This window comes from Rousettus aegyptiacus, unplaced genomic scaffold (genome assembly GCF_014176215.1).
Source record: "Rousettus aegyptiacus isolate mRouAeg1 unplaced genomic scaffold, mRouAeg1.p scaffold_m13_p_4, whole genome shotgun sequence".
Lineage (NCBI taxonomy): Eukaryota > Metazoa > Chordata > Mammalia > Chiroptera > Pteropodidae > Rousettus > Rousettus aegyptiacus.
In genome coordinates this window covers 121,083,400-121,097,635 of record NW_023416307.1, presented here as the reverse complement: position 1 = coordinate 121,097,635, position 14,236 = coordinate 121,083,400, and the positions used below count along the sequence as shown (strand labels likewise).

Sequence of the window (14,236 nt, the reverse complement as noted above, 5' to 3'; positions counted from 1 at the left end):
TGCCTTCCCCAAATACCTAATCTTGACACTGCTAAGGTACAAGAAAGTAGAAAAATTTGACTTCACTTGAGCCTTTAATTCTTCAACCCTCAGTTGTCTTACAGACCTTCAACATGATTCCTGCAGAATTTCTGTAGAATTCAGTTTGAAAGGATCACAAAAGACCTAATCAACAAATCCAGTGACCCACACATTGAACTATGATCTTTCTGCTTCCGAAGCTGTTGACCATCTCTTTCCTTCCTGAATGTAGTTCCTTCTTTGATTTCTGTAACACTCTTCTGGTTCTTCCTCCACTCGGACAACTCCTGTCTACTTTGCGAGTTCTGTATCTTCTTGACCTCCCTAATCAAGTACATTCACTGTTCTGGCCCTTTGTTCTTCTTACCCTAGGGTCTCTTCCTCTCTTACAGCTTCATGATCTTTTCTACATGGACTCCCAAATCTAGTCTGACCCTCCTTCTTTGACTCTAGTGCCTCCTAGACATTTCTACTGGACACAGTCATCTCATATGTTGACATGTTCTAAACCAAACTTATCTCCTCCTAAAATTATAGTCCTGTCCTTGTTTCTCTAGTTCTGCAGAAGTTAATAAAATGCCCCCAGCTTCAAACTACAACCTGAGAAATACATTTTACCTTTTTTTCATCCTTGCTTCCTAAATTTGGCCACATGTGACCTAGGACCAGTCATTTTACTTTTTGACCCATGGTTTCCTCATCTGAAAGAGAAAAGTCACACCTGACAGGTCTCGAAGAATTATGTATGTAAAAATGCCTAGCTACTTAAGTCAATAGATGCCCTTCTTCTCTCCAGCAACTCCCCACAGCCTCCAACCAGATAATAATTTCTTTGAGGGCATAAGTCTTATTTCTTTGTATATCCCTATAACGCCTTTCATAGTGGCTTCTATACAGAAGTAGCCTAAGAAACATTCACTGATGCCCATGAATAACCAACTAAAGGAATAAGTCAAGAGGTTCCAATAAAGGATCAGGAAATTTTAACTACAATCAAAATCAGGAGGGATGTTTTCTAATCTCAATCAATCTAAATGGTATTTGGCACCAAACACAGTTGATGAAAAAAATAAATCAGATAGTCCTAAGCATCTAACACCTGTCTCTGTGTTATGAGAGGTAAAGAGAATCATAAGAAGCTGGGCCTGCTCACCAAGACCTCTCCTAGTTTCCTTGTGGTCCGCCTAAGAGGGAGGTTAAGAATGCTCATTCCTTGCAAAAAACAGTGTTCCTTAATATAGATTTGGAGCAAAAAATACTCACATGTCAAAAGCACTGAACTCCAATGTTAAGCGAGTTGGCAGCCCAACAGAATCACCTGCACAGAAGCATTATGACATTTTCAATCATAAGTCAGTAATAGCAGCATTTAAAATGAAAACATTTGTAAATAATTTTGTTCTCTTCATTGAAGTCAAAGTGCTCTATCCAATTCCTGGTTAGCCAGACCAAGCAGGAACTTAGCAGAAAATGATAGAGCTTTTGTGAATTTGAGAAATTTGCCAAGAATATTTTAAAAATTTATTGGAAAAAAAATATTTCCAATCTCCTGCCCTAGTAAGATTAAGTAATCAGTATTATGTCTTTGAATTAATAACTCAAGTTTTACTTCTCCCTTTCTTACCCCAAAACAGGGAAGAAGAAGCGAAAAAACATGGTTCAAAAGTAAGAAAGTAAAATGGAAACTAGTGAAGACCACAAATTGTAAAAGACAGGGTGTTTCCTGTTAAAGGAAAGCCAATCCTATACTGGAGGTCAGAGAAGATAATAGAAAATGATGGAAGATGGAGTTTAATATTGCCTACCATTGTAGTAATAACCCTTAATGTCCTTAGGAGCTTCATCCAGCCGATACTCATTCAGCTTCTTCTGGGTCAACTCATGCCAGAATCCAACATCCAAGGCACTGCTAAAGGGGGCAAACTGTAATTTGGAGAGTCCAGGGTCCCCTGTAGCTGCTGCCATTATTTGTTGCTTGCTAAAAAACAAACAGAACACAATACAATGGCACAAAGTGTAGTGAAAAAGATTTGTAATAATATTTAATTAAAACATCAAACAGAAAAGAAGAGTAAAATTATCTCTATCTGCAGAAAAAGTGATTTTTTTTTCCTTAGGTGAGGCAACCCTTGGTTGACCTCACAGATTGCAAGGACCTTGTCAGCTTACGATTACTATTTTTTTTTTTTTTTTTTTTATGCCTACAGCATCTGGTTTTCCTAGGTGGTCTCCCATCCAAGTACTAGCCAGGCCCAACCCTGCTTAGCTTCCAAGATCAGACAGATCGAGCTTGTTCAGGGTATCATGGGTGTAGACAGAAAAAATGATTTTATATATAGAAAATCCTGAAGACTCAACCAAAACATGGTTAGCTCTAATCAATGAATTCAGCAAAGTTGCATAATACGAAATTAATATGCAAAAATCAATGATGTTTCCATATACTAACAATGAATTTTCTGAAAAAGAAATAAAGAAATCAATTCCATTTACATTAGCATCAAAAACAATAAAATACTTAGGATGAATTTAACTAAGGGGGTGAAAGATCTCTATTCTGATAACTATAAGAAGTTGATGAAAGAAACTGAAGATGACACAAATAAATGGAAAGGTATCCTGTGTTCATGGTCTGGAAGAATATTGTTAAAAGATCAATACTACCAAAAGCTATCTATGAATTCAATGAAATCCCTATCAAGATTCCAATGTTTCATTGTTGTTGTTGTTGTTGCTGCTGCTGCTGCTGTTGTTTTGTTTTGTTTGTTTTTTTTACAGAGGTAGAAAAAATATTCCCAAAATTTATATGGAACCACAAAAGACCCCAGATAGCCAAAGAAATCCTAAGAAAGAACAAAGAAGGCATCGCCCTTCCTGATTTCAAGCCATACTATAAAGCCATCAAAACAGTATGGTACTGGCACAAAAACAGACAAATAGATCAATGGAACAGAATCAAGAGCCCAGAAATAAACCCCAGCATATACAGTCAATTAATATTTTGACAAGAGAACCAAGAATACTAAATGGAGAAAAGGCAGTCTTTTCAGTAAATGGTGCTGGGTTAATTGGATATTCACATTTAAAAGAAGGCAACTAGACTCATACCTTATAACACTCAGAAATTAACTCAAAATTGATTTAAAGAATTAAATGTAAGACCTGAAACTATGAAACACATAGAAGAAAACCTAAGAATAAAGCTCTTTGAAATGGGTTTTGGTAACAATATTTTGAATATGACCTAAAGCATGAGCAACAAAATAAAAAATAAACAAGTTGAACTACATCAAACTTCTGCACAGCAAAAGTGAAAAGACAACCTACAGAATGGGAAAGAATATTTGCAAACCATACATCTGATAATATATATAAAGAACTCATACAACTCAACAGCAAAAAATAAATAAATAGATAAGTAAGTAAGTAAATAAATAAATAAATAAAACAAATGAGCAAAGGACATTTCTCTAAAGAGGATATATGAAAGGCTAACAGGTACATGAAAAGATGTTTGACATCACTAGTCATTAGAGAAATGCAAATTAAAACCACAGTGAGACATCACCTCATGCCTGTTAGAATAGCTATCATTAAATGAACAAGCGATAATAAATGTTGGTGTGGCTGTGGAGAAAAGGAAACACTTGTGCATTGTTGGTGGGATTACAAATTGGCACGGCCACTATGGAAAACAGTATAGAGGATCCTCAAAAAATTAAAAATAGAACTACCATATGATCCAGCAATTCTACCTCTGGGAAATATATCCAAAGGAAACAAAAACACTAACTCAAAAAGAGAGCTACATATCCACGTTCATAGTAACAATAATGAAGACATGGAAACAACCTAAGTGTACATTAATAGATGAATAGATAAAGAATCTGCGGTATACACATACAATGGAACATTATTCAGCCATCAAAAAACGAGGAAAACCTACCATTTGCAACAACATGGATGGACTGAGAAAGCATTATGCTAAGTAAAATAAGTCAGATAGAGAGAGATAAATACCAAATAATTTCGCTTACATATGAAATCTAAAGAAAAAAGAAATAAAAACCAAACTCACAGAATAAGAGGTGGAACTTGTTACCAGAGGTAAAGGGTGAAGGGAAGGGGAATTGGAGGAAGGTGGTCAAAAGGTACAAACCACAGTTATAAGTCGTAGGTATGTAATATACAGCATGATGACTATAAAACTGCTGTACGCCATATAGTTTTTAAGAGAGTTAGATACTAAGAGTTTGCATCACAAGGAAAATATTTTTCTTTCTTACTCTTCTATTTAGTGTATATATATGTGAAAATGGAAGTTAGCAGAACCTATTGTGCAATCACTTCCCCATGCTGTATGCCCTAAATTTATACAATAATGTATGCCAATTTTTTCTCAAAACTGGAAGAAAACCACCAACCAAACAAACAAAAAGTATGAGCGGTATTTCAGCTACCTGAAAACACAACTTTGGGTATCAACCTGAGTAATTTGCCTGTGTTATCAAGTTTAGACTCCTTTTGACACAACTAAATTTTCTTTTTTGCTTTTATTAATCCACTTTCATCTTAAACTACTAATGATTAAATCAACTGAGATCTTATATGTAACTCTGATGAATTTGATCATTACTGTCTGCATCATTTCATCCTTCCCCTCCACAAATCAATACTATGAATAATTTATTATTGACATTATACACTATGAAAATGATTCAAATATTGAATCACTAATATAAAAACCATTACAATTTTTTTTGTCAGGGATCTGAAATAGTATTTGATGGGGCTAGAAAGTATCATCATTTATAAAAAAGACTATTAAACTCACACATTTCTTTTTCTTAAAGATAGAAACTATAGCACTTCATCTTATAAAAAGAATTTGTTATTTACAGAAAAGAACACTGTAATAAAGAGACTTCTTTTTTTCTGGTGGAATTATAAAACTAATGAAAGTTACAGAAATTTTCAACTTTACTATATTTTATATTTCATTTTCTCCCTCAAATCATCAAACAAATTTGACCCTCCAGGCAATCAAGCAGGTGTACACTGTAACTCCCTATGTTCCCTGCATATACTCTCAGGGTACACATACCCCAGTCTGAGAAGGGCAATTCTAGAGGAACTCAGCAGTTCCAAAAAGCACAAAGTGATGAGGCCCCCTCACTTTCCATCCATCCAATTACCCCATGACCAGACAGATTAATATTTCTGCAGCAGAACGTATGAATAGTTACACTAGATGGGATAATTTTTTTTAAAAAAAGTCAATTCACATCCATTCAGAGAGATTTTGTCCAAGTTTTGTGCCAAGATTATTAAATAGCTTTCACTTTTCCTAACTTGTTGGATTTTAGAATTAGAGATATGGAGCTTTGGACTGATAGTAACTATATGAAAAAATGTAAAGTTAGTATTACATAAAAGGGCTAAAAATTAAAAAGGAGGAGAGTGTGAGGCAGAGCAGGGAGGAAGCTTCTGTGAAGGAGCTGGGCGCTGAGTTATGTTGAAAAGGATGGGCATGAAGGGGGAAGATGGGCAAAGAACGGAAGGAAAAAGAAGAGCTGGAGAACCGATATGGTAGGAATGAGGAAGCATGAGCTTAGCTGTCCTTAGTGGAGGGTTGGTACTGTGCAAGAGCAACATACACAAAGCTGAGCAGGTTGCACTGTGAACACAGCTTCAAATGAGGCTGAAGAATTCTGGAGTGGAAAGCCAGTGGCAGTTTGAAACGGGGAATATGACAGAATTCTGCAGTGGCAAAATTGCTTTGAAGGAGCCAGATAGGAAAAAGCATTTAACAGCCTAAAAATGTATGAAGACCTGAATTAGAGCAAAGGAAGTCGGGCTGGAAATAGAGACCCTCATCAGGGACGTTTTAAGAGAAAAGGTGACCCCAGTTGGTATCTTGATGGATTTGAGGAATGACTGAGAGGAAAAAGCCCCTGGAGTGTCCAGCCCTGACTGGCTAGGAAAATGGCAGCTCCACAGAAGGAAAAGACCTGAAAGGCAGAGCCAGAGGCAGAAGAGTAATGATAAATTAAAGATTTTTCAGCCCAGATAATGGCAGGGTGAAGTGAAACAGGTCCAAGGAAATGGGATGGCCCGAGGAGATAGACTCAGATTTCCAAGGCATTTACACTGAGATGACAGCAAAAGCAGGTGAGAATGCTCAGTTCATAAAATTACTCTGAGAAAGAAAAGTCACAGCCCAACAGGGTCCTAGAGAATGCCCAGTTAGCAGGTAAGAAGAAATAGAACCAGCAGCATAAACAGAGGACACACAAAGGACAGTACAAAGCACTAGCTGGTACACCAGAATGATATGTCTATCCACCAACCCAAAGCAACAAAAAAGTTGGAAGAAGGTAATGACAAATGGCAGCAAAGAACACTAAAAGTTTAAAAAAAAAAAAAAAAGTCCTGGTCAATGCCATTGGATTTTAATTTTTAAGAAGAGTTCAGTGGCAGCTTTCTAAAGAACAATTTGAGGGTAGATTGTTAAAAACAGAAGAAGCTTTAAGGGTCAGCATGGGGAAGTAACCAACTGTGTCCTCGGCAAGTTCCAGGGGGCTGGTTAAGTCTACGGATTCCTAATGGACAGGCTTAATATGTTTGCCACATTTAAAAATTGCTTTGGCAACAGAACTCCAAAGAAGAATTAATGAAAATTTCACAACAGGGACTTAACAAACTCAGAAAAACAAACAAGAGGTAGGAACTATAATAATTAAGTATTTTTCTATATAATCAATAAGCTTGGTTGATCACAAAAGAAGTGTGTCGTTGTCCTTAAAACTCTCCAATGCCTTAGTATGTATCTGAAGCTTCAGGCACCAGACAACACCTGGCCAAGGGTTTGTAAGCGTTTACCGCCTTGAAGGCTTATTTAAAAATGAAGATACGGGGGCTCCATCTGCTAGAGGGGAGAAAGTGGGTGACTGGTCAGGAGTCTGAGAATTTGACTAGTACCCCAGGTGATTCTGATTCAAGTGTGATGCCATCTTGATGCCTTTAGGTCAAGGGTCCCCAATCTCTGGGCCACAGACCGGTACCAGTCTGTGGCCTGTTAGGAACCAGGCCACACATCAGATGGTGAGCGGAAGGCAAGGCAGTGAAGCTTTATCTGTATTTGCAGCCACTCCCCAGTGCTATCATCACTGCCTCAGCTCAAATCATCGGGCATTAGAGTCTCATAGGAGCACTGGTCTCTGGTGCCGAAAAAGTTGGGAACCACTGCTTCAGGTCATTGACATTCTTACTTTTGGAGACCCCACCTCTAAATAATATCAAACATACTTAAAGCACTCTCATCCTACATTAAATTTTTTTGGCTTTTAACTATTTGAAGTAATTTTTATAATTTTTCATTCTCAGAATGTTCATCTTTTTATAGGTCATTCCTATTTTCATAGGTCTCTGAAGAAGTTGTAGATCCTATGCACTGTGGTTTCAGTGACCAGTGGAGAAATAGACTCTTATGCAGATGACCTGGGGCCCATACTTTGAGAAATGCCTCCAATTGCTCCCTTCTCCTTTCTCCTCCACAATGCAGCTAACATTTTCTTTCTACTCTTGGGTTTTTGAAATTTTTCATGCTCAGCCCTCTCCTTAGTCTATAAGCTTTCCCAAAAGCAAAATTATTAATTTTCTACACCAATTTCCATCTATATGCCAATGAATCCCAGGACTGTATTTCAAATGCTAACTTCCAGGCATATATTTAAGTCTTTGAAAGCCAGGACTTGGATTTCTCATAGATATCTCAAATTCGGCAAATCTGAAATTGAACATACTTTTCCCCAAAGTTCTGCCCCTTTTCCTATATATATCCTAGTTTACTTAGTACTTCCATATATTCAAGGTAGAAACCTCAAAATCATCTTCAATTTTTCTCTTTCTCGGATCAAATAAACCACTAATTGCTAGAGGATCAACCTTAAACAGTTTTCTGGAATGAGATGAAGGTAACAGTTACTGATTATTGAGTAGGACCAGACATTGCAGCAGGCAAGGGTATGCACTTCTGCCAACTGTCCTAGGAAGTGACAGTTCCAATTTTACAGATGAAGAAACTGAAGTTCAGAGATGTAAAAAATTACAGAAAGATGTATTGTTAGTTAAGCAGAGGAACCAGGATTCAAATTCTAGTTGTTACTCCAATGCCAACAACTCTTCATGCACCTTCATGCTTCTTGTCCAAGTCAGCTTTCCTTCTCTCCATTCCCACGGCTACATGTCAAGCCCCACCATCTCACCTCTCTGCTCCTGTGGTAATATGTTCACAGGTCACTGACTGCAGTCTCTAACTTCTCCAAGCAAGATGTCACATTACCACCAGAACTGAACTGCACATCGGTGGCTCCTTTGTTTAAATAAACAAACACACAAACTCTTATTGACCTTAAGACTCAGACAGTCAGGTGTCATAGTTACCTTAGCCTGCTTGTTTCCTGGACTTATGCCTTTGCTGAGTCTCCTAGGAAATCTCTCCCAGGAAAATTCCTTCTCATCTCTTAGAATCCTTTATGGAGCTATCCTTAACATCCATAGTTGAGTGGGTATCAAAGGTTCCCTTCTCCATGATGATGAAGGAAAACTTCCCGTAGAGCATTTACTATCATGAATCATACTTGCTTTTTTAATCATACTCTTTTAAAAACATTTAAAATGCAGTCATCCCTCCTTATTTGTAGGGGTTATGTTCCAAGACCTCCAGTGAATGCCTGAAACTGAGGATAGTATTAAGCCCTATTTATACTACGATTTTCCCTATACAATCATACTTTTTCACTTAAAGGAAGTACTTTATAAGCTTCTCTTTGGTATATCTGATTTGCTAGCATCACTGCTCTTGCGCTTTAGGGATGTTGTTAAATACGATGAGGGTTACTAGAACACAAGTACTGTGATACCATGACAGTATATCTGATAGTCAAGATGGTTACTAAGTGACTGCTGGGCAAGAAGCATATACAGGATGCATATACTAGACAAAATGATGATTCACATCCTGGGCAGAGCAGGATGACACGAGATTTCATCATGCTACTCAGAACAGCGTGCAATTTAAAAACTATGAATTGCTTATATCTGGAATTTTCCATTTAATATTTTTGAATCGAGGTTGGCCAGGGTCACTGAAAACTGGAAAGGGAAACTGCAGATACGGAAGGGCCACTGTAACGGAAGTACTAGTAAATGTTCTAACTTAATGCTTATTCTGTGCCACCCACTGCAGTAAATGTTTTACATATTATCTGTGACAATCCCAAAGTTGTTGTATTATGCCTATTTTACAAAAAAAGAAAATGGAGGCACTGAGAGCGTAAGTATCTTGCCCAAAGTCACACAGTTAGGAAGTAGAAGAGCTGTGAATAACCCAGATCTGCTGGCTTTGAAGTCCCGATTTTTCATCACACTATAATACGTTGAAGGAAGAAGCACCTTTCCCCTCTTTGGAATGTTTATATTGCTTATCAGCCCCACATATGCTAAAAAAATAACCAATTGTTTTGAAAAATATTTACATACTAACCTCTTCTACAACCAAGTCAAAAGAAAAAGACCATGGTCAGAGCAATCATTTGATATGGAAGGAAATCAACGCAGTAGCAATCAGTGGTTCAAATTAATTTCATCTGAAATCCTCTGTTTGACAGATCATCAGGTCCCTATACACTTGAGTCATCATCTACAACTTACTCTAATAGTTCAATGGCAACTTGTTTTCATCATCATTCTGATGACCTGCGGAAGTCATCGGGATGGAATTTTATTTGTGCCAGAGACAAAAGAGAAAACTGTATTCCACACAGCACTTCAGCAGCTGGAAAAAAATGACTCAGGATGACCACTCAGAAGATAAAGGACAAACATACTAAGACAATAATTTGCATAAGAGGCACAACCTTCAACCATCTTTTGACTTATCTAGTCTTTGAGAAATTACGACAGAACCACAGAGCCTATTTCACAAGAAGATATGGTTTGGTATTCAGCTGCTGAACTCTCACTTAACAGGCTAAGAAAATGGGAAGGTCTCAAGCAACAGCAGCAACACGTGATTAGGAACCTTCTGGAAACATCTAAATAGGACACTCAAATATGAATGTATCACTTAAGAACCCACACATCGATGTCACATTGCCATCTTTCCTAAGTTGGAAGAGAAGGTTTAAAAGGTAATGATCAAAAGGGAATTCTAAAGGGAGTGAGAAGTGAGTCCTTGGTGCAAAGTCATTTATATGTAACTAACCTAGATCCAAATATTACTTGCTTCCAAATATTGCTTGCCTATATAACCCTAGACAATGCAGGTAAGACTTTTGGCCTCGAAAGCTAAACGATTATTTCTATCGACTTTCAGCATTACTTACAGACATATTTCAAGAAAGAACCTGACAGAGGCATCATTATAAGTGTGGCTCAATATTATTTCAAACTATTTCTATCATATTCAGGAACTGAAACCCACAAGTTACACAAGATGGATTTCCAATGAAAGAGGAAAGGCTTTGATGAAGATTCAACACTGTGATAAACAAGAATCCCAGTAGTATAAAAATGCCAGCAGTAACCAAAACATCTAGTCAAGATTAAACTGAAAAAGTAGGTGGGTGGTTAAGCAATATGAACCCTCTGGTGCTGTGCCTATCACCCAAACGTGGTGAAAATTTCAAGCTTTTACGAAAATAAAACTAAGTTATGCTCAGTAACTTATACAAGTAGGAGATCAACAGCAACAAAAAAACAAAAAAAACCATGCCATTGTATGAGTACTTATCAAAGTTTCTGTCCAAATGGACCTAAACCTTGTGTTCATGCTGTTCTTTAAAGTCAAATCCCCACAGGAAATGAATACTAGTGGTTGCTTCTCAAGAAAGAAGCTTGGGAAAGAAGCTTGGGGTCAGGAGACAAGTGTGGAAAGACTTAGTTTCACTGTATGACTCTTTTGATCTTTGAATTTTGTATTCGAAATATGATTAATTTTGTGCATGTGGGATAACAATGCAGAAATAAGTAAAATAAAGAAAAAAGTCCTAACTCAATGACACAAATACAGGGAATGAGAGAGAGAGACTGCCAGCTCAACTGCTTTAGTGCCAAGAAATAACATCTGGCAGATCCTTGACGAAAGAATCATGTCTTATTAATCTTTTTTCAGCACGTAACACAGTGCCTAGAATATATTAGGAGCTCAATAAATGTTGACATGAAATAATAGCTCTCTTCCCCCAAAAAAGGCCAATGGGTGGATGTCATAGTGAGACAAATTTCAGCAGAGTTTAAAAATTACTACTAGCCTGAATTGTCCAAATAGGAAATAGATTACCAGAGAGATAATGAATTTTCCATTAGTTGAAGTGTTCAAGCATATATTAGATGATTATTTGCCAAGTAACACTGCACAAAGGATTATTGTATCAGGTAGTCAGATGAGACCAGGGGTTGGCAGGCTTTTCCTGAAAAGAGTTAGATAGTAAATATTTTAAGCATTACAAGCCAAAACAGTTTCTGCCATGTTTTCTTCTTTTGTACAACTCTTGAACAATGTGAAAAAACGTTCTTAGCTCATGGACTGTACATAATAAGGCCCCAGGCAGGATCTGAACTGTAGGTTGTCATTTGCTGACCCCTAGATTCTATGACCTTCCAAACCTGTTGTTTTTTGATTCTTTGAAGGTGCCAATTATGTATTTTATTTTTAGGGAGACTGACATTTTGGGTAGAATCTTTTTAGAAGGTAGTAGAGATGTGCAAGAATTGCAGAGAGTGAAGCAGATTGCAAGGCCACATTCCAAGGTCACATCTGCTGATCTACGATATGCACCTTGTAATGCTGCAAATACATCCTTACAAACTGGTAAGTGCCATCTACACAGAACACTCACACATGTGTCAGCATCATTAAGCCAAGATGAAGCTCATTTGATATTTACTGAGGCTCATAACATGCGGGAAAGTCTGTATCAGCAGCACTCCACATCTTAAATAGGCATGTTATCACACCTCTGATGGTTTTCTTCATTACTTTCTCCTGGACCACTATGACTGTTCTCTAGTGCCACCCTGGTGGCTCTGTCACTCCCCACCTCTGACTTGATGCTGAAGAAACATCAGGCTGCTTCGTGTTCCTCTAACACACTTGCTCTCTTGCTTCCACATCGCTGAAGGAATAGCTCCCTCTATCTAAAAAGTGCCCCAGCACCGTGACTGCCTGGCACTTTTTAAAATCCAGCTCAGAGGTTATCTTCTCTAGAAAGCCTTCCCAGAGCTGTCTCTCACTGTCTTTACTCTTCTCATGCTCCTCCCATCAGCTACAGTTAATCATTTCTGTCTCTAAGCCACCTCTACATTTAATATTCTTGTTCAACACTTTCCTTATCTGTCCCCCCCCCCCCATTCTATCTGTCTGATTGTAAATTCTACAAATAAAGATCCTGGCTCATATTCCTGTCAACCCTTGCAGAGTGAATTAAATGTTACTAAGATGAATTCTGGAAACCCAAGAGAAAGAAAAAGAAATAACCCAGGCTTCTGTGATTGGGAGGACAAACTCCAGGCTTGTTACCATGGAGACTGGAGTAAGAAGTCATGAAGAACATATGGAGATATGCCATATGACTTAGAAAGTCCCTAAACCTATTGTTTTATAAGGACTAAGATCATCGAGGACAGGAGATATGCATATACAGATCAATTTAAATCAAACCTTACTCAACCAAATACAATAGTAAAGAATAAACCTTTCTTCCTCAAAGTGTTTTCATGGTTATATAAGATAATAGCCTATAATCACAATCTCAAGGTATCTCTCCATGAAAAACTTATCCATTCCAAAATCTGGCAGATACCACGTTAATGAAGAGATCAAAGTTAACACCAGCAGTAATGGGACAAATAGATATTGTATGCTATCCAACCGATTGCACTTAATAGAACATATCTATGCTATTCAGCTGAAAATACATGGGTTTAATCGGGAGGAAATATCAGATAAACACAAATTGGAAAACATTGTACAAATGACTGGGACTGGCTTACTTAGAATCTTTGAAAGTGTCAAGGTCTTAAAAGTCAAGGGAAGAATAAGGAACTGTTCCAGAGTAAAAAAGATTAAAAAGACATGACGGCTGGGGGCAATGCCTGATCCTGTGTCAACAAGCTGCTCTAAAGGATGTTATTGGGACAAAATCTGAATGGAATCTCTGGGAGAAGGGTATATGGAAGATCTCTGTCTTATTCTTGTAAGATTTCTGTAAGTTTAAAATTGTTCCAAAGTAAAATATTAATACAATTTTAACGCCTACACACACCCAGCCTACGCTATGTTTAATGAGCAGAACCAGTCGACATGATAGAAGAGTAACTGCAGGGCGGGGTAGGGCTATTAACTGGGAAGAGGCATGAGGAAGAGCACTGGGGAGCTGGAAATATTCTGTATACCCTGAGCTGGGTGATGGTTACAAGGCACATACACATGTAAAAAGCCATGAGCTATGTATTTACGATGAGCACAATTTACCATATGTATGCTATACCTAAACAAAAAAGAACAGAAAATCCTACATTCGAGCTATACCAGTCCTACACAGTACCTTCCTGTATTCATCCAAGTTAACAGATGATCTATTTAAACCTAGCTTTGGTGAAAAGAAATCCATTACTCTAAATAAGGAGTTTAAATGAAATGTCATTTCCATACATTTTTCTAGCATTTTATTAGATGGTGAAAATGGAAGAATTTTGGCTTTGCTACTTATAAAATTTAATTGGAGCATAAGTGCTTCCTGGAGTGAGTCTGCCCAACCATTCTCCCTCCACAGGGGACCAATACAATTGGACTCAGCAAATATTAAACGAGTGTAGGGTTTTTAGAAATGAAAAAGTAAAACTGGTAGAAAATAAACAACCACCACAGAGATAGAACAAAGAAACAAACCTGTCTTTAGGGAAACTAGACCCTTGGAGGAGGACAGAAAAACAGACTAGCCTGACTATACTAAAATATCTCTCACTATAATATTTCCCATATATGTTGTTGGGGTTTTGTTTGCTTAGGGAGATAGGAAAGATTTAATAGTTCAGAAGAAGGATGCTTAAAGTTAAGGTTGTTGGAAGCCCAGTCTTCAGTCCGATAAACCCAAGTTTGAGTCTGGCTCCATCTCTCATTAGCTAAGTAGCCTTGGGCAGGTAACTTCAT

The 14,236-nt window shown here is 37.6% G+C and overlaps 1 protein-coding gene across 6 annotated transcripts in view; it reads right to left on the bottom strand.

Annotated features, from left to right (window-relative positions):
• ATG7 (autophagy related 7) overlaps nucleotides 1-14,236 on the bottom strand; it is a 218,895-nt gene that overhangs the window by 196,473 nt on the left and 8,186 nt on the right. For 3 of the 6 annotated variants that reach the window (XR_001594500.2, XM_016125399.2, XM_016125400.2), the window contains exons 1-3: nucleotides 11,366-11,495; nucleotides 1,827-1,999; nucleotides 1,285-1,339 (exon numbers count right to left, since the gene is read on the bottom strand). Coding sequence is in view for 4 of the 6 variants with exons in the window: in XM_016125399.2 (XP_015980885.2) it covers nucleotides 1,285-1,339; nucleotides 1,827-1,999; nucleotides 11,366-11,388 (251 nt within the window). In the remaining 2 variants the exon portion in view is untranslated. Of the gene's footprint in view, nucleotides 1-1,284; nucleotides 1,340-1,826; nucleotides 2,000-11,365; nucleotides 11,496-14,236 lie in introns of those variants that run through there. The other 3 variants (XM_016125396.2, XM_036218756.1, XM_016125397.2) reach the window with 1 other exon arrangement.